The sequence below is a fragment of the Pinus tabuliformis genome, chromosome 7, assembly GCF_031772625.1.
Source record: "Pinus tabuliformis cultivar Carrire ecotype Pingquan chromosome 7, CPIR1, whole genome shotgun sequence".
Lineage (NCBI taxonomy): Eukaryota > Viridiplantae > Streptophyta > Pinopsida > Pinales > Pinaceae > Pinus > Pinus tabuliformis.
Window position 1 is genome coordinate 360,487,399 of NC_142293.1, and position 21,663 is coordinate 360,509,061.

General features: G+C 40.8%; 1 protein-coding gene across 2 annotated transcripts in view; it reads left to right on the forward strand.

Annotated features, from left to right (window-relative positions):
• The window catches only part of LOC149247442 (glutamate--glyoxylate aminotransferase 2-like), a 251,463-nt gene that overhangs the window by 23,633 nt on the left and 206,167 nt on the right, over positions 1 to 21,663 (forward strand). For both annotated transcript variants that reach the window (XM_089458217.1, XM_089458218.1), the window contains exons 3-4: positions 1,187 to 1,252; positions 14,533 to 14,650. In XM_089458217.1, the coding sequence (XP_089314343.1) occupies positions 1,187 to 1,252; positions 14,533 to 14,650 (184 nt within the window). The remainder of the gene's footprint in view (positions 1 to 1,186; positions 1,253 to 14,532; positions 14,651 to 21,663) is intronic.

Below are 21,663 nucleotides of genomic sequence, written 5' to 3' on the forward strand. Positions count from 1 at the left end.
TTTTCTACATCATTCTGTATCTGTCCCAATGCAAAACCCTGCCACTAGGATCCATGGGAGTAGTTGTGTTTGCCCCTTGCTTTCACTTCCTTATCCTTAGACACCAACTGCATCCTTTCCCATTAATCATTATGATCAGCTAGTAATGTGGTTGTGACATTCTCCTCATTGACATGATATCTCCCATCCCATCCCATCATCTCTAAATCATCTTCGCTAGCAGTTGTTGTGGCTTTTTGTAGTGAATCGATACTACCAGCACAATCACACATTGCTACCCCCTCATGTCTATTCACGAAATCTTATCTGCTTCGTTGTTCTTCTTCTACCTCTTGCTTTTGTTATGCTTGGCTTGTGCCATCTGTTTCTATCAGAGCTTTAAGCTCACGGTGGTATTCTTCTTCCAACATGTTGGCCTGTGAGATTTGTCTAACCATTTGGCCTCAGGCTAAGCCCAAGAAGCAACCTCATAGTGCTTTTGCTTCCTTAAAATTAGTTAAATTTCATGTAAATATAAGATTAAAGTGTTTTCTGAATTTGCAGGAAGTAAGTTTTGATTCGTTTAGATTTACTCTCCTTTTGCATTGACGGCAAGCTTAAACATGTACGTACATTGAATACCAATAATAATCATCAGGGACAGAAGTGGGATATAGGAAAATAGGAGACCAAATTTATCCTATAACAAAACTATTTGAATTCTCAGTTTATGCAGCATTTATACGTGCATGGTAATTTCTTCTGGTAAATAAAAACTTTCACACTATGAATCTATGATACAGACAGATACATGAATTACAGTTACATATAGAGATCAGTGAGGTTGCATTAAGCTTCTAGGTCCCAGCCTGAATATCCTAGGAGCTATACTTGCTCTTGATGGTCTATGCCTCGGAAAATTTGTTTATGTTCATGATATTATTTTGTTATGCAACCATGGTTTTTGGATTGTACTCATGCTTCAACACTGTAGTAGATATAATTTCTATTGATGGATTTGAAATCCATTCCACTATTTGTTATAACAAATACTAATTGTATGCTTTAATCTATTCTATGAAGTTGATTTAATCTTTTTCCGTGTTTCAGCTGTGTTAATTTCTGGCAGAATGGCAGTTATTTATTACTTAGAATTTCTGAAGTTTATGACATCAGGATTAAAGTTTTTTGTTTCACTGTGTTCCAGATTATTTTTACAAATGTTGGTAACCCACAAGCTTTGGGTCAAAGGCCTTTGACATTCCCACGTCAGGTTTGTTCATCTCATCTTATTCTATTCCATTTATTTGTTTTAGCAATTTTTTGATTTTCTAATTAATTATATAGCATTGTTATTCTTGAGACCATGTCATCATAACTTTGACACATCATATATGGCCCAATACAAAGGTGCGCCCTTTTGGCCCTTGTTACCACTCAAACTAGCAGGGGTCCTAGGAGGGGATCCTATAGAGCAAGTACTAGGTCAAAGGGCAATGATGGAGTGATAGCCTATTGTCACCTCAGCTAAGGCCCCCTACTCTTTACGGACTTTCACCGATTGGAGGAGTCCCAGTATAAGAGCAATCACAAGAATGAGTAGATCAATGAATGGACAGACGGTAATTCCTAGAGCCTATTCACAAAAGGGACTCAAGTATTGGCTTTCTTGCTCAAAAAGCAAAGTGATGGGCTCTCTAGGAAGGGCTAAGAAGATACTTAAGCCTAGGGTTTGAGAATATCTCTTGACAAGAGGCTTCATAGGGCTAAGGGTCCTTGTGGAGAAATGGCTTCTATGTAATACTTGTAGAATATGAATTATGATGTTGTGGGACCACAATGAAGTCAAGTGGACCCAAACTAGGTCAAGGGTATGGAGTTGATCACTCAAGGAGGGACTTGACCTAATTGGGGAAGAGAATAGGATCGAAGGCCTAATTTTCTTGGGATTTGAATGTAATGATCCCAATGAGGATACTAACCCAAAATCAACCTAGGGCAAGAGTTGGTCTTGTGGCTAGGGCTTGCTATATCTTGGGATTCCACCATCGGAATTCCTTGAAATTTGGATGACCTATAGAGAAAATCCCTGCGCAGTAGTGGACCAAAAATCAAGGAATTTGGATGGCTACAATGAAATTTATGTGATGCCCTAGGTGACCTATTAGGGTTAGGCCTAAAATTTGGAGAGGTGAAGGAAAGAGGGGTAAATTTGACCACCAAAGGGATACGAGGATCAGTTCCTTATTGCTTGGGTTTAATGGAGTCAAGATACATAGATCATGAATTTTTATGAACTAAGGAGCCGTAATTGATCTTTGCTAGCCTCTTCAAAGGCAACAACTAGATCAATAGAGATTTATACGTCAAATTTGTGAAAGAGACAAAGTTTTGAGGTCTTTAACCTAATAGGTGCCACTAGGAATGTTCACCCAATCCCCAAAAGGTCAATGCATGCATTTAATCACTTATTCAAGGTCCTAGAAGAATTTCGCATTACATTTAACCCATACAAGAATAGAGATAACAACATACACGCAGTTAACAAGATAACAAGAATAACATCAAAATTTCGACTTACATGGGAGAAAGAGTATATCCATTTATCAACTTTGCATTAGAGAAGCTCCAAAGACAATAGTGAAAAATTAAAATCCAAACATCATAGTGCATCAAGAAAATCTCCAAAAATTCATCCTAGCAAAAAGCGCAAAAATATCATAAGAGATACTAATCCAATCCAAGTGATGATGATGAAAATGAATCATCTCACTTCTATTTATACAATCCTCTAAGGGATTCAAATGGCCTAATTTGGACTAATAATGCACTTAAAATAAAATAATGCGCATAATAAGAATACTTTTGGTGACAAGCCCACCAAAATAGCTCAATAACATAAGAATAAGCTTCTCAAGAGGGCAAAATGATCAATTTGGGCCTTTGAGGAGGCCTAATGAAGTCCAAGGGGTGCCATGATGAAGAACTGGACTCCAAACATAATGGACAAGGGGTTGGCCCCTTGTTTTCCAAGAAAGAACCAGTGGTGCTCCCAAGTGGGTGTGGGGGCACAAGGACATCGTCATGGGTCTCAAAGTGGATCGAAAATGCCTGTAGACCATCTTTAAGGGCTAGGATGATGACAGAAGCCCTCCCTTTGCAGCGGGAGACATCCTCTGGACTCTGGAACATCTGCCAAGTGTATGGTGAATGTGTGGAGCCGACTGGGCATGGTGAACCAGGTGCATCGAACTCATCCAAAAGGTGGAACACGAGCAATCAACGAGTGGTGTTGGGGATCCATGAAGTACTCTCTGCTATGGTGGAGGCCCATGGCTCTTAACGCTCACCCTACAAGTGCCAATGTGGCCCTCTCGAGGGCTGGGACCTCGTATAGGGAGACCAAGCCCCAGATGGAGACCCACTTGCAATCATGCATAAGATCCAATGCATCCCCTTGCCCTCCAATACAAAAAATCATCAAAATAATCAAGTAAAGGAGCTTACAAGTCATGGAATCAATGGGGCATTTCATGGCGGCATGCCCTTCCGTAGTTGGCTTTGGCATGTACAAGTGTCTCCAGAGTCCATGCTCAATAAGGGGTCAATTAAGGACCCTATTAGGTGGTTTCAACCTCTAAAAGGGGCGACATGTCCATGGTACATCCCTCAAATGGTAGGTGGCAAATGATGCAGTAATGGAGCTGAGTGGGGATCGGGGGAATCATCTAGACCACATGTCATGGTAGAAGGGTAACTATAATAAGGGAAGCCCACATATGGGTATATGAGTGTAGGAGGGAGCAAATCACATGAGTTGCCCCAGCCTTTGTTTTTTCGCCCTTCTTCCTATGCCTTTTGCTTTTGATTAATTTTTCTTCATAACTGCTCGGGGCTACAGGGGATGAGAGAATGTTGTGTAATATATAGTAGTGGATACCCCCCTTAAGTTGGGGATATTCATCACCCACCAGAGGTTGGGACAATCATGGGTTCCTTAATGATGGAGGGGGCTCATCTAGGGCCCATAGGAACCAGAGTGATGGCCATGGATAAAGGGTAGAGCTTATGTTTAGTTTTTGCCCACGTGCTAAATTTGTATGTCCGGACCATCTTTTGCATTTTGTGGTACATTTCTTGTTTAGAGTGGCGAAATTATGCTTTTTCTTTTCATTTTTTAGCCATCAACCTCTAGACATCGTTTTTGACCCGACCCAAGGTGTGGACAAGGTGAAGGGAAGGCTAACCCTATGTGGACCCAATGAACACATGTGGACCCAAATGGAAAAAGAGATGAATGGGCTAAAATGAGTGGAAGGGGGTGATGTACATGGTGTCGGGAAGCGAGACCACACAACCAAAATTAGGATTTCCCATATAGTGGCAACCGTAAAGCTAATGGCCAGTAAAGGAGATCCCATGGGACTAGGATACAAGGTTAACCACAAAATTGGATAGTGGAGACAAGAGTGCAAACCTAAGCCACTCTTTCCGCCGAATCCCCCCACCAATCCATGCCCAAAAGTGTAATATTCCTAATGGAAATTTTACAATGATAATAAAGTCATGCAAAGATAGTAACACAAAATTTTTCAAAAATGCATACAACACATAAACTAGAAATATCTCCAAATCCCCAAACTGGCCAAGATTTTATTAATAATAGTGTTGTTACAAATGAGTTGGAGAAAATGCACTTGGGCTTGCACAAGGCAAGCTACAAGCACCAGGTGATGAATATAAGAAAACTCAACAATGATAATAGCAAGCTCCTCTAGAAAACTGTGTTGCTGCTCCAAAACTGCACTGCTGCTTGACTTCGCCCCCTGATTTTCCCACTCTAGAGTGCCCAAAAAATTCTATAAAATTAGGAGAGTGTTCCTTGCCCAAAACCCAGAAAGGGTTTTGGCTAAATCCATCAATCCCCGTGACCCCCAATAGAAGGAGTTGTTTCTGAAACCCATCATCTCCCTTATCATCATAGTAGGCCCGAATGGCTTCTTTGGCCCTATCCATGGCTTCATACAAATAGCCCATTGCGGGCTTCTCACCATCAACCAACCGAAGAACCTTTACCAAAGGTTCAATAATGGCGCACACCTCCTGCACTCCCGCCCAGAAGTCTTCCTGGTATGAAACTAGTCTGCATACGGCCTCTCCTTCTGGTTTGCGGCTCATTGACATAGCATGCCACTCATCTGAAAGAAACATTCTCTTCAAATCCCACATAGAATTCAGGAGGGATTGAAGAGATATGAAACTCGTGGCAAACCATGTAATGGCGGGGCGCACCAACTCTTTGTTGTTGGTGAATCTTCTCATCAAGCTAAGCACAGATGTATGATTATATATAAATTTTGTGATGCTTTTTGATGAGTCAACAATATCTTTGACAAAGGGAATTTTCCCTATGTCCTCCAACATCAAATCAATACAATGGGTAGCACAAGGTGTCCAAAATAAAGTAGGATGCCTGTCCATAAGCATTCTACCAGCAGCAACATAATTTGCAGCATTGTCCGTTATGACTGGGACAACATGTTGTTCACCCACCTCCAAAATAAACACATCCAGCAAATCACATAAAGTTCTTGCATCTTTGATTTGATGAGATGCATCAACAGATTTGATAAACATAGTCCCCTTGGGACAACTAACCAAGAAGTTTATAAGGGTTCTCCTCTTTTGGTCAGTCCAACCATCTGACATAACAGTGCATCCTGTTTGTGCCCATGATGCCCTAAAATCCTCCAATCTTTGGGTGCAGTCATGCTTTTCATCTTGAAGAATCCGGCCTCTGAAATCATGATAAGAAGGGATTTTGTACCCCGGGCCAACACTGGCAATAGCATCAACAGTAGGTTGGAAAAATGGATTATTCCTTACAATGCTGAAAGGAATATCACTCCAGAGGAGAAATTTTGCCATCAACTTGTCAGCTTGTTCTTTTTCAGTTCTTTTTAGCATTGAACCGATAGATGGTTGTGAACCAGGTGTGGTTCGAGGAACAAAAAATGATGATGCAGCTACTGGATTGATTGATGCTGCAGTAGAACTAGTGCCACTTGGCCCACTTCCTTCAGCTGACCTTTTTAGTTGCCTTTTGAGTTCTTCTTTGGCCTCTCTAGTGTGCTCTAATTCTCCCAATGCTCTCATGGCTCTTTGGATAAGTTCAGGATTTGTATTTATACAGGGCCCCACATCATGTCCAGGGATTTGTGCAAGGTGAAACTTCAACCTGTACACCCCCCTGTGTATGTCCTTTCCACACAACTTGCAATTCAAGTTTTGTCTATCATTCGGAGCTTTAGGTTCACCATATTCCCAGAAAGGATCCAATTTCCTTGGCATGTTTGTTTTTGAATTTTGAATTCGCAAACCTATGGGAAAGCAAGGATTAGGAAATAGGAATTTAGGATTACAATTTAGCATTTACAAAATTACAAGTTACAAATTTCCAGAATCCAAAGTTCCAAACCCAAGTTACCCAACCAAATGGCAAATGCCAAAAACAATGAAAAAACATAAACAATGTTTAAAAAAAATGAAAAAAAAAATAAAAAATTTGTTCCCATAGTCATACCAATTTACCCATCCCAAATCAATGAAAAAATACAAAAAATTCTTTAAAAACAATGAAAACAAAAGGAAAATGGTGCCCATATGAAGTTTCCCAACCAAAAACAATGAAAAACAATGTTTTTAAACAAGGAAAACAAAAAAAAATTAATCTACATACCGTTTTTATGGAGAAATTGGTGGTCTCCTCTTGAATTTGTCCTACAATCCCTTAGATTTCCTCACAAACCCTCCAGCTCCTCTCTCCAACACCTTCTCCTCCTCCTACGCGCGCCCACAGTGCAAATGAACAAAAAAAAAATGAAATTCTCATTATAAAACCCGCTGCCGCGCGCCCCGCGCTTTTTTGCGAAAAAATCTTTTTTAGGAAAAAAGCGCTATAAAAAAAGTGCCGCTTTTTACCCATAAAAAGCGCGATTAAATCGCCAGAGGGAAAAAAGCGCGCGTTTTTGAAAAAGCGCGATTAAATCGCGCTTTTAACAACACTGGGTGGAATTCCCGCTCGAAAATTCCTTGTGCTGAACAACACGGTTGTCTTGGCTAAGCAACTTAAGGGAACTAATGTTGAATTTTCAAATGATCAAAGATACCAAATGGAGGCCTCCAAGCTCTATTTATAATTGTTAGTCCTCTCCCTTGGTGGTCCCCACCTTCCACTAATAAAATATTACTTTGCCGCCATTCTTCATTAAAATAATAATTTCCACTTTTCCACTTTTCTCCCACGAAATAATATTTTCTCCTTTTTATTTAATATCACCAAAAATTGGAAAAACTCCTTAGTGAATTTTGCACTCACAAAAATCGAGAACATTACAAAAAGTGTCCATGATAAGTAAGGAAAATTACTCAACTATACCAATGAAAAGCCATACCTTCAGGGTCAGGAGGCCCACCTTCAAACATACAATCATAACAAATGGGCGAGGGACCACATGGCTGGCTCAGGTGGCAGAGATAATGGCACATCGAGCTATCTGGTGGCTACAAGGTGTTTAAATTTATAAGTCTGACACATCAGAAATCCCTACTGCATTATCTGGTTTATTATCTCCTACTTGTTCTTTCCATTAACAAGTTATTTATAAATATAAATACCGAAATAAACACAAATGCAGCCTTAATACATATACAGATCAACAACTGAAATAACTGAGACAATCACACAAGGGACAACGTTATTTTTGGACAATCATCCCCGGAAAAACCCAATGCGGGAAAACCAGTGCAACAGATATGAGGGTTTTATTATTATGCAGTTTTTTGAATACAACTAGGGTGCTAGAAATGGCTCACCCTTCAGAGAATTTCCTTGGCAGAAGTACCTCTCCTCGGAGACAGATATTCTGGCTGATCAACAACCAGATGATTGATCCCACAGTAACTTCAACAATTCCTTAGCTGGACAGCAAAAGCTGCTCCAAGCTTCTCTCTGGAACCACGTCACCCTCCAGGGACTGCATCACCCTCTTCTGTTCTGTGTTTGCCTCTCAACTCCCAATCTGCCCCACGAAAGTTCCTCAGTCCTACCTCTTCAGCCTAGCGTCAGCTCTGCTGGCCTCTGCTACTTCTGCGTCAGCCTCTTGGCCCTCTGAGTCACTTGCGCTGGCCTCCTTAGGCTTTGTGTCAGTGCTGGCTGCATCTTCGTCAGCCTTCCAAGGCTCTAGGCTGTCTCTCTGGCACATTCTTTGCCTCTCTGATATATATTCTCGGCCTTTTGCCGAACTGCCTCTCGTTGCAACAGATCACTAACTCGATTTCTCGGCAAACCCTGCCCCAAAAAATCGAATTCTTGATCAACTTGGTGTATCTCCAACTGACCCTCAAGCCTCTTATATTTTTCATGTTGACGATTTAATGGCCGAGATTAAGTCCCTAATCAATGACTAAGATTAGATTTGGCTTGATCCTCGTCATTTAGAACTTTCTCACCCATATTATATTAATACACATTAATATTTTAATTTTCCTAAGTTTAGACTTAGGGTCTCATTAAAAATATTAATTATTTTAATATCTCTCCATCCAGGTGGAATTTCCCCAAACGATTTCTGGGTCTTGGAGATCTCATGTGCCTTAGTCTCTCCACCAATTTTCATGGCTAGAGCACATCTGATGCTACCAAAAATCAACACTCCCTCTTAGCGAGGAATGTGCTCTAGTAATGCTTCACCACAGAAACATCACACTGATCTTCCGCATCAGTACCTGTGTTGATGCTTGGCCTGCTGCCTCACATCCTCTACATTACTGCTTCCTGTACTGCTCCCCATGACACAACCACTACCACTGCTACATCTGTACTGCAGCTCCCTCTCAATATGCTGCCCACGCTACCCCTAGCACTGCCACTGCTAACTGTTGTACTGCAACTCAGTTACTGAGAAGTAAGTAATTGACTTCTCCCAAATACTGACATCCCAGTCAGTCTGGAAGCCTCGTGATGCTGAAGCTGCCTCTGCTGCTATCCTATGCTCCCTCTACTACCACTGTGCTGCTGCAAACATCTCTATGTCTCTCGCACTGCTACAACGGTACAACCTCTGCTGTGTTGCCTCAGATTTCTGCACCCAAGCATTGCCTTGCTGCTCCACTACACTTTGCTCCACCTGATCCCTATCATCCTGCTACTGTTGTTAAGGGCTTCCGTAGCGGGATGTGATCCAAGGGTTTGGGTCCCTCAAGTATCCTACCCCTAGTATGTAGTCCACCTGACTACAACTCGATGTCTCCCCACCTCTTCTCTAGAGGTGCATGAGCACTCATGGCACAATCGTCATCAGTCTTGACCTCTTTCTCTGCCTTAGCTGGAGCTGCCTTTGAATCAGAAGTCTCTCCCTTGTTTTTCTTCCTGGGACACTCGGATGCATAATGTCCGAGCTCCTCACAACGGAAGCACTTAACCTTGGAGATGTACTTCTTCCTCTTCCCTTGCTGTCCCGCAGATGCTAGAGCCGCATCATCCTCCTCTTTCTTGATTTGACCTCCCTTGCCTTGGTCATCCTCCTGATCTCTTCCTGGCGAAAAGCTGCCCACATCTTCTCCCAAACGGGAAGAGTAGCTCTGCACAAAATACTTTGGACAAATGTCTCCCACTCCTTGGAGACTGCATTCAGGGCAGTCCTGATCATAAATTCTGGATCCATTGTAGACCCCACAGAAGTACGCTGGTCGTGAATCTCCTGCAACCTGAGAAGGAATGGATCTATCTGCTCTCCCTTTTGCATCTGATATGACCGTAGCTGATTTTCCAATAGCATCTCCCTCTACACGGAAGAGCCCTAGTATAAGGTGGTCAGGGTGTCCCACATCTCCTTTATTGTGTTCTTCTCAGTAATATGTGGTATGACATGATCTTTGACCCCGTTTAGAATCATGCACTTCACTCTTGCCATTGCATCCTCATACTTCTCGTTCTCAGTTAAGTCAACTGGGATAGCCACGGTTTTCAAGGCATAGTCCTTGACGCAATGTCGATCCAGGACTGCTAAGATCTTGGCCTTCCAGATGACAAAGTTGGAAGCCCCGTCCAACCTGTCCTGATCCCTTAGTCCGTTCACTGCCATTTTAGCTCCTCTTCTAGACTCCCTCTGAGTCTTGACTTCCCTCCTGGAAATCTCCCTCGAAGTCCTGATTTCCCTTTTGGAAATCCTCTGGCCAAATGTCGAATTGCTCCTCTCCAATCTTCTTTGCAACTGCAACTCGGATCTAGATTCTTTGGCTAGAAATCCATCGAGGTAGTGACTCCCTCTACCTTGGTCCTATCTCCTTAGAGTCTAGACACTATTCTGCTTCAACAGAAACATCGTCCCACCAGCTCCTCAAATCACAATCTTCCCACAACTCCCCAAGCCCCAACAACTGAAGAAACTGAGCCTTTCAGGCTATGCGCAATCCCAACAAAGGCTAAATTTGCTCCTCTTGGCCACAACGTCAATCCTTCCTGGCTGAGAAAGATGACCAGGCACTGCGTAGGTCTGATCTGCCCCTCTCTGCCTCTGCGCTGACCCTCCTCTTGGCTCGAAATGATGACGCAGGCTCTGCGTCACTTCTTCTCTAGCTGCTTCTACTTTGGAACAACGTTGTCTCTTGGGACAACTGCTACTGCTGCAAATTTCAGATTTCTGCTGGTGCCTTCAGTCCTCCTGTGATCTACAATGCTCTGATACCATGTTGAAATTTCTAAGTCTGACACATCAAAAATCCCTACTGCATTATCTGGTTTATTATCTCCTACTTGTTCTTTCCATTAACAAGTTATTTATAAATATAAATACCAAAATAAACACAAATGCAACCTTAACACATATACAAATCAACAACTGAAATAACTGAGACAATCACACAAGGGACACTGTTACTTTTGGACAATCGTCCCCGGAAAAATCCAATGTGGGAAAACCGGCACAACAGAAATGAGGGTTTTATTATCATGCAGTTTTCTAAATACAACTAGGGTGCTAGAAATGGCTCACCCTTCAGAGAATTTCCTTGGAAAAAGTACCTCTCCTCAAAGACAGATATTTTGGCTAATTAGCAATCGGATGATTGATCCCATAGCAACTTCGATAGTTCCTTAGCTGGACAACGAAAGCTGCTCCAAGCTTCTCTTTGGAACTATGTCACCCTCTTCTGTTTTGCGTTTGCCTCTTAGCTCCCAGTCTGCCCCACGAAAGTTCCTCAACGATACCTCTTCAGCCCAACGTCAGCTCTGCTAGCCTCTACGCAACCTCTGCTGCTTCTGTGTCAACCTCTTGGCCCTCTGCGTCACTTGCGCTGGCCTCCTCAGCCTCTGCGTCAACCTTCCAAGGCTCTGTGCTGTCTCTTCGACACTTTCTCTACCTCGTTGATATGTATTTTCGGCCTTTTGCTGAACTGCCCCTCGCTGCAACAGATCACTAACTCGATTTCTCAGCAAACCTTGCCCCAAAAAATTGAATTCTTGATAAACTTGTTGTATCTCCAATTGACCCTCAAGCCTCCTCTTATACTTTTCCTGTTGACGATTCAACGGTCGAGATTAAGTCCCTAATTAACGACTAAGATTAGATTTGGCTTGATCCTCGTCATTTAGAACTTTCTCACCCATATTATATTAATATTTTAATTTTCCTAAGTTTAGACTTAGGGTCTCATTAAAAATATTAATTATTTTAATATCTCTCCATCCAGGTGGAATTTCCCCAAACGATTTCTGGGTCTTGGAGATCTCATGTGCCTTGACCTCTCCACCAATTTTCATGGCTAGAGCACATCCGATGCTATCAAAAATCAACACAAGGGGCTGCTGGCTGTCGGCTAAGGACCATCTAGGAGAAAAATTTTCACCTATATACAATACCCATAGGTGGTGGGTAATAGTTGGCTCCAATTGGGACATGATCTCTCGGGAAAGTGCACGAAGCTACTTGAACGAGATGTCATGAGAACACCAACAATCTCTTGATACTGTAGACCTGTTACTTGCACATATCAAAGACCAAACACATGGGGCAACATGTTTTTGTGGTGTTTTATGATCACCCATGCTTAGTATTAGGCCATAAAATCAACAGGAAAATAAAATTATGCAATTTTTCAATCTAAATGTAGCTAATCTACCATGATAATATCACATGATGTTAGTTCTAATGAGAAAATCAACATGCAAAGCATCCGACCCTAACATGCATGATACATCACCCAAATGCTAAGTGTAATCATGGGCCCAATGCAACCAACATATCATCTAGTCAATATGAAAACCACTGCCCTTCTGCTTACTCATGCAATAGATCCAAAGGCAGGGGTAGGAGTGACAATAGAGAAGGTCACAAGGGCTGGAGGTGGGAAAATGAAATTACCACGTGTGGAGTACCATGGGGGAAGAGGGAGCCAAGGGGAGCAATCTATTCCACAAGATCCTTTCTTTCAACCAAAAGATATATGCAATATCAAGCATATCATCCCCATTATGGTCCCTCATTAATATCATGCTTTATGACCACCATAGGGTCATGACTAGGAGGAAAGTGAGACCGATGACAAGGGGAGACACAACAAGCAGGTTGCTCATGATAATCATATTCACAATCTTGAGGGTATGAGGGGAAGGTGGGATACATCTAATGGATAGTTCTTCCTTAGCATCATATCTAGGAGAGGAAAAGGGATCATCAATAATTGTCAATAATGTGAGAATAGCCAAGGCGAGGGCTCATAGATAATGTAGCTATGCTATTTGGATTTTTATTAATTTATAGTAACTAGGGTTAGGGTTTGGTTAAAACTGCATTTTATAGGAGTTTTGCACCTATATGTTATAGTCCTTTAGGTAGGAATTGCATATATTAATGTTCATAGTGCAAAATCTATGATTTATGCATGTTTTACCACTAATTTAGGGATGACATCTAGGTTATTGTAGATGTTTTGTGCATTTTCAGTCATTAAAAGCTATTGGTTAACCTATCCCATATTTACTTTGAGCAGCCTCACACCTTTGTTGATCTTTCGATTAATGGGCTCTTTTAATTGCTGTTATAATGTTTTGCATGCTGCAAAACTGCATATTTATAAAACCCTGACTTATAACGACATTTATTAGTTGATTGTTGCTAGTGGGAAAGCTTAGTTGCACATCTATAGACCATATCTCGGCCTCCAAGGCCTTACGAGTGCTTTATTTCATCAGCTTTTTGTCCACCCCTGAGCCTGTTTTTATTGAAGACCCTTTAGGGTGTTTTGTTGTAAGTTCCTAGAGGGCTCTTTGGCTTAGCTCTCTAGGTCATCTAGCCTCTAAATCTTGATGGGGAAGCCTCACTTGTGGGGATAACATTTGACCATAAACCAACAGTGGGAAAGCCATTGAGGTGACAATGGTGGCTAATCCCATTGTTGCCATAAAACCTAAATTTGCCTACTGAGGCTTTGCACTAGGCTGCTAGATTTTGTGGTAACATTACACATAAATGCCCGCTGAAGTCAAGGTCTTACATCTAAGATTAATCATTACTTAGGATAGGGTGCTATGGCAAGGGAGGAGGCCACTCTATGATTTTTGTTCAAAGCCATGTGTTAGTAAAGATGAACAATTTTGTTGTTTTAGCACTAATCATATCCTTACTGAACAATGGGGACATCTATTTCTCTATTCATATGGTTTAAATATGTACTGTATAGCTTGCTAACAACAGAAAAATATGAAACAGGCTTCCAAATGTCATGGAAGGTGGAGAATCACCCTTTGGTTCGGTCTATCAGACATTTCAAGTTAAGAACCTTTGCCATGCCATGTACATAGGACACCTCATGCATCCAAAATTTATGTCTTTCATCTGGATCAAGTTGCAGTAGCAAGAAGGATAAATCAGGATTGGATGCACTATTGATATTCTAAATATGATGGTGATGGACCCAAATCATTTTAGATTTTAAAATGCCTTCCCAAGGTTTTGCTAACATCCAATGTTCATTTTACAATCCTCATAAAATCCATTTTTCCTCACAAAGTAAAGCAATCACTGTTCAATTCCGACACTCTGCACGAGCACTGTTGAATAAGCAAATGCCTGTATAGATCCCAAGCCAAAGAGCAGGGGCCAATGAGAGGAAATAAGCCATCTTGTTGCTACACTAGTGATGAAGATAATGATTTGAAGCATGGAAGGATGGGACTTCCCCAATGTGCCCTTACTGTCCAATACCACTTAGCAATATTTTTGAAGGACCTACATAATCAACAATGTGTGATAGAACTAAAGGTCAAATGAAAGGCTGAAATAGGTTCAACTGTATTATATCAAATTGAAACAGTGCTGAAGCAATAGAGTTGTTTTTCTGATTGAGATTTTTATGCTTTTAGTATTGCTATGTGCAAGAGTCCCATGATGGGGCATTAGTAACTGCCCTTTTTGACAATCTGTGTTATCTTTTCCATCCTTTTATCCCAATTTCGATATGTCTTTTGACATGCATTTCTTACCTCTTTTTCAGGTTATGGCATTGTGTCAAGCACCGATGCTAATGGAGGATCCTAACGTGAACATTCTGTTCCCAGCTGATGTAATAGCAAGAGCCAAGCATTATCTTGCAATGACAACAGGTGGTCTTGGTAAGTATATGCTGATTATTTATTTGGCATTAATATTTGATAGTTTGGTTAGTTTTCTTGCAATAATATCTGTATAAAAACATGCTAATAATATGTTTCAAGTCGAAATGTTTATGAATGGTAGACAGAAGCAAATTGGTGGAAATTTGAATCGTACAAGTTATTTTTTCACTTAAGAGTGAATTTAAAGAGTTAAATGGGAATATCTTATTGTGAAGGCTACTGGAAAATTCCACAATGCAGCCACACGTGATACTAGTACAAGTTAGAAATGTTAAAAAGCTTCCTATTTGAATTTCTTGAATTCAAGTACATAACTCTTACAATGAATTCCTAACCACTGAAAACACTCACTATACTCAAGTTGGGAGAACTTATATCAACTTAGTTTCAAGGATGCATACTTGTAATTATTGCAAAGTTTTTTGGGTGCAAATTTTCTGCAATGCATGCTAGATGCCAATATTAATGAGAGACTACGGAAAGAATTATGTTTCACAAAAATTCTCCAAATCAGCATGTTTTTTGAGGGATTTTCTACCCATTACCCACCAAAATCGTAACCCCTCGGGAGAAAACTTTTTCTCTTATCTTGGAAAGTAAGTCAGCCAGCAGCCCTACACATTGCTTAGTGATGATGATATGCGACATCCCTCCACCATTTGCACGGGTCATACACCTCTCACCATTCGGCATTGCCCTTGAATAAAGGTGGGCTGCAACTCGGCAAGTACTTCACTTAATCTTTTGGGGCATACATGGATAAAAAGGTGATCTGGATGATTGATGGATCTTGACTGTAAACTTGTTCTCCCAACTTACTAGGGGGGTTAGTCTTTTGTCCTAGTCCAGTGGGACCTCCTCTAAGGCCTTAGGTTATAGGAGGGGCACTACTTAGGAAACTTGGATTGAAGTAGCGTGTCCATAACTATTCTGTACTTAACATATTTCATCGTTCCCTTGATACCACATCCATCTTTCGGGTTAACTGTCGTTGGTTCTTTGGGATTTGGAACTCATGCATTGACATCCTTGAGTATGGCCAGAAAGCTTTGCCCTAGAGGTTGATGCAACTACAAGGAAGATAAAAGCATAAGATGGCCACAACAAAATAAAAAGAAAAGTTAAAATGCAAAAGATGTTCGGGATATAATTAGCACGTAGGTAGAATCCTAGCATGAGCTCTAACTCCCCTCATTAGTCATCACCCGGTTCTTGAGCACTTGATGCTCCATCTCATTATAAGGAACCCTTTCATGTCCTAACCCTATGAGCGAGAAACCGACTTAAGTTATGCTCCATATAGAAGCATTATCGAAAAGAAGTAAAAGGCGCACCAAAGGGGTGTAAAAAGTAGGCCGAGGAAATGGGTGACTCATGCATCAACGATTGCTCCCTCCATTACATTTGTACACTCTAGATGTGGACCTCCATTAGCTAGTCCCTTGGCCTTAACACTTAGCCATGAAATCATTCCCCTAATTTACCACCTATTGTCACTAACACTTATGAATTGAAGGGTTGACTTTGGAAATGTCACCTTCTTGTAGGGGTTGGAAGCACCTAATAGGGTTGATTCCCTAGCCACCTCTAAAAGGGTAGGGACACTTTTACGGGACTAGGTCTATTTAGATATTTGAAGTTGATCCCGGTTTCAAGTATTATTATGCCCTTAACAATTAAGTATGGTCCACTATGATGCATCTATGGTCATTGTCCCTAACGAGTGGTTGCTTTCACTTGAGTTTGAGATGCTTTTGCTAGGTGCTTTTGTATTAGAGCAGTTGATGCCTTGAGGGCACATCTACTCCACTCCTACTCCACATGATGCCTGTTACCCACCAAGAGTGGGTGATCCCATAGGAGAATTTTTCTCCTAGTTATCTTTTTAGCCAGTAGCCAACAACCCCTGACAGTGATCGATGTAGCCGATACATTGTGCTATTTGATATCCGCTCCCTGCATCAATCATGTGTCCCCTCACCCATCTGTCAAGAGCATATGTTAGAAGGTGGGCAATCCAATTCAAAATGTATGTTTTTCATTGTGCAATCAAGTGCTTATGCTTGTTTATCTTGGGCATCTTGGGTATGGATTATTGGGTGACCTGGAAGAAGGAAGGGTTTTGACCGTGGTTTTGTACCCTCACCTTAAATGGGGGGTTAATCCTTAATCCTAGTCTCGTGGGATCTCCCCTATTGACCTTTGGTTTTAGGAATGACACTACTTGGGAAACCTTTATTTTGATAGCGTGGTCCTGTTGCACTCATTTTGTCAAAGTTCCAAGGAAACAGATGTACCATATTTTTCTTTGAAGGATTGAGATCATCAACCATCAACACTATGTTATTGTAAACCCATTATGAAAATTTTTAATGTAAATGATGTTAGTAAGACCACAAATGTATGTTATAACCTAGATAAGCCTATTATTTTGGCGATAATTTCATCTTAGGAGGTTTTTCGTCTCACTAACTCATTTGTGTTTCTAAACACGGATGGTCGGCAAAGTTTTTCTCTCCAACCTCACCACAAAGCTAGGGTGGAATTTGCTGTCAAAGTCTTAGGTGAGTCCTAATGTTCTAGTTGAGTCTTATGTAGAAGTGATTTGAGAATAATTTAAGATAATTGGCTAAGTTATTCTATTACAAATTACTTGGTCTACGAGATCATATTGTGAAGCATAATTGGGTATGTAATTTGAGGGTCTAAGCCGAACGAGTATTCCCCCTTTGAGGGTTGAATTTGTAAAAATCTTATGTAAAAAATATTTTAGTGTATGGTCCCTCATACCTAAACACCATGGCTAAAATATTATAGGGCGGAAAAAATATTTAATCCCCTCAAGTGTCAATTAATTAAATTTTCTTGCAAAGTTAAATTAAATCCTAAGCCAAAAATTTAATTAAATAGAGTCAAAATTAAAAACTTAGAGAAATTAAATTTTCCAAGTGAAAAAATCCGTGGATATCAAAAGAATTATTTTTTGAGATCCTCCACCAAGGGAATATCTGATATTTCAAGAAAAAATGGACCTTTGGACCTTGGTGGTTAAGTCAAAGTCAAATTTTTAAGGAAATTAGCTCAAAATAATTAATTTTGAGCTAATAAAAAAGACTTTAATGAGAAATTCAAAAATTCCTCAAAATAAATATTTTCAACAACTAAGATTAAAATATCATCAAAGATTTATCAATGGCCGAGATGTGAAAATTTCTGAACTAAAATTATATCACTACAACAACTAATTTATTTCACCTACTTATTATTCTCAACAAGTTATTTACGAAATTCCTTCAACAAATATTAAAATAAATTATATTACAGTGATCACACAAATACCTAGAGAAAAAATACATGGACAAAAATCAATCACATCAACACAATTATTTTTGGACAATTGTCCTCGGAAAAACACAATGCTGGAAAACCGATGCAGCAGATGAGGGCTTTATTAATATTCAACAACAATTTCTTTTACAAGGAATGATTTTATAGAGAAACTGAAAGAAAACACCTGAGACTTTCCCTCTGAGACAATCTGACACTTTGGAGACCCTGCTCCCACTTCTGCGTCACCCCTGTGTCACTCTGATTGACCCAGTGGCTCTGCGTCCCTCTGTGTCAGCCTGCGTAGGCCCTGCATCTCTCCTCTAGACTATGTCTCTCTTTTTGCGTTGTCTTCCACTGCCCCTGCGTGACCTCCTCCTCGATCACTGCCTGCTGCTGAAGCCCTCCTCTTCCTCCACCCTGCAACTCCCTTTGATATCGATCTCCTCTTCCTTGAGATACTGAGTATCTGCTAGTGTATCTCCAAATGACCCTCAAGTCTTCTCTTATACTTTTCCTGTTAATGAATCAACGACTGAGATTAAGTCCCTAATCAACGGCTAATATTAAAACAGACTTGATCCTCGCCTCTTAGAAGCTTCTCATCCTTATCTTTATTAATACCCATTAATATTTTTATTTTCCTATGTTTAGACTTAGGAACCCATTTAAAATATTAATTATTTTAATAACTCCTCATCTAGATGGAATTTCTCAAAACGGTTTCTGGGTCTTGGAGATCTCATGTGCCTTAGCCTCTCCTCCAAATTTCAAGGCTAGAGCACATCCGATGCTACCTAAATTCAACAATCCCTCTTAGCGAGGAATGTGCTCTAACAATGTTTCACTATAGAAACACCATACTGATCTTCCGCATCGGCACCTATGCTGATGCTTGACTTGTTGCCTCACATCCCCTACAATGCTGCTTCCTGTACTGCTACCCATGACACTGCCACTGCCACTGCTGCTCCTGTACTGTAGCTTCCTCTCAACCTACTGCATCATGCTGCCCATAGCACTAACATTGCTAATTGCTGCACTGCAACTTTTGATACTTATCCATTATTGAAATGGATTCTTTACCATCCCCATCTTCTCCATGAAATGAACAAACTTTGTTCTTCCTAGAGCCTTGGTGAGGATGTCTGCCACCTATTCTCCTGTAGGAGTGCACCTTAACTATATTGCCCCTCGTTGGACACAGTCTCTGACAAAGTGACACTTGATATCAATGTGCTTCGACCGATCATGAAATACTGGATTCTCAGAGAGCTTGATGCAACTTTGATTATCACATAAGATCCTAGTCGCTTCCATCCTTCTCTTGAATAGATTCACAAGCAATTTCCTAAGCCATATGGCTTCGCACGAAGCTGTGCTAGCTTCCATATATTCTGCTTCAACTGAGCTCAGAGCCATAGATTTATGTTTCCTACTGCACCAAGAGGTCATTCCTGATCCAATCTTGAAACAATACCAGTTGTACTTTTCCAATCTACTAAACTTTCAGCCCAATCTGCGTCAGTGAACCCACTCAGCCTGATGTCATTGCCTCTGGTGTACAATAGCCCATGGTCGACTGTTCCTTGTATATACCTGAGAACATGTTTGGTTGCTGCCCAGTGCGCCCTCTTAGGTTCTACCATGAACTGAATAAGGGTGTTGACAACATAACAAATGTATGGCCTGGTATTGACCAGATACATCAGGGACCCTATGGGTTGCCTGTATAAGGTGGGATCAACATTTTTATCATCTTATGCATCACTCTTCTTCCAGTTGGTGATCATTGGAGTAACCATAGGTCTACAGTCCTGCATCCTGAATCTCTTCAAGATTTCTGTAGCATATCTCCCTTGTCCCAGGAAGATCTCACCCTTCTGCTGCGAAACTTCCAACCCCAGAAAATAGTGCATCTGTCCCAAATCCTCCATGTCGAATTTTGTGGCTAGGTTCTTGCAGTCTTTGATGAGCTTGGATGATCCTGTCAGAAAGATATCATCCACATATAACACTAGGATTAGAGGCTCATTCTCTACAACCAAATAGTAGAGATTAGGGTCTGCGTCACTCTTGATGAACCCCATCTTCTACAAGTAGCCATCAATTCGACCGTACCATGCCCTAGGTGCCTGTTTCAGCCCATACAAAACTTTCTTTAATATGCATACATGAGATTTCTTCTCATGTGTCTCAAAAGCTTTTGGCTGTTCGATGTATACTTCCTCTTCTATTACCCTATTCAAGAATTTTGTCTTGACATCCATATGATGAATCTCCCACCACATCTGCGTTGCAAGAGATATCATGATCCTAATAGAGGTATACCTGGCTACTAGGGCGAAGGTTTCTTCGTAGTCTATCCCTTCCTTCTGAGCAAGCCCCTTAGCCACGAACCTGGCTTTATATTTCTCCACACTGCCGTCTGCAGCATATTTGACCTTGTAGATCCATCTCGAACCTACCACTGATCTGTCTTGAGGCCTAGGTACCACTTCCTAGACATCATTGACCATTATAGAGCTGTATTCCTCCACCATAGCATCTACCCATACTTGATGCTGAACAACCTCCTGAAAACTAGAAGGTTCCCCAACCTGAGCTACGAAGGCCTGGTATCTGTTTGGTTGTTTGCGCTTCCTTTTACTATTCCTGGGAGCACCAATGAAGTTTTTTGCATCCCGTAGTATCTATCAGAGTTCTCGGCTTGTTCTTCAACTAGTAGTAGGTACATCGATCAACTCCTCTTCTTCCTGAGATTCCTCCTGTTCTGAAGCCTTGTCTTCAGGAGGATTTCTGGTACCAATTTCCGCTGGTTGAAGTGGTCTGACCAATGTCTCGTCTTTCGATCGCTCCTCGGAAGGCATTTCTCGGGATTTTGATGCAAGAGCATTCAAGCCTAGTCAACAATGTGATGGCATGATCACATGTTGTGACTAACAAGGGGTTGGAAAACAGTAGTTTAGTTAATTTTATTTATTTAAATGTATGAGAGTGTTTATTTATTGTAAAATATGAGAAAAAGAGTATAGTGGCTGATTGATCCTCCCTGTGTGGATATCAGGCCAAATAGTTAGATTTATTTGGTTTGAATAGGATATGAGGGTTTTGAAAGCTTGATTTAGCATTTGTTTAGAAAAGAGTGGAGTTGAAGAGATTCTCTAGGAGAGAGTGAGAGATTTCTGGATCTGAACCAGAATTGGTTCATGAATCCACTTTTGTATAAATTGTGATCTTTTTGTATAATTCGGAAGTTAGCTAGGTTGGAGTCGAGTAAGAGAGAGCGAGGATTTCAAGATAGACATAGGGGTTTTTTTATTGTTGTAATCGAGCCAGAGGGCCAAGACCTTGTAGCTTTATTGTATTGAATAAATAATTCTGTGTGCATAAATATGTTATTCTCTTGAAACCCTTCGCTTGTCTCTGTATATTTGCCCGAGGAACAATTTGAGCATTCTTCTCTGTTTTTATGCCTGAAGTTATAAATCGTTGTGTTTAAAGCATAATTGGAGTCCTTAGTGTTAATAGCAATGTTTGAGCCGCATTAATCCCAATCATTGATCCAAAGATATCATAGAGTTTATATATGGAGTCGTGGTTGTGAAACAGAGAAGGGCAGAGAAACTGTGTTAAAGCGTAAATTCACCAAATACAAGCGAGATCAAGTCCAAGAGGCATAG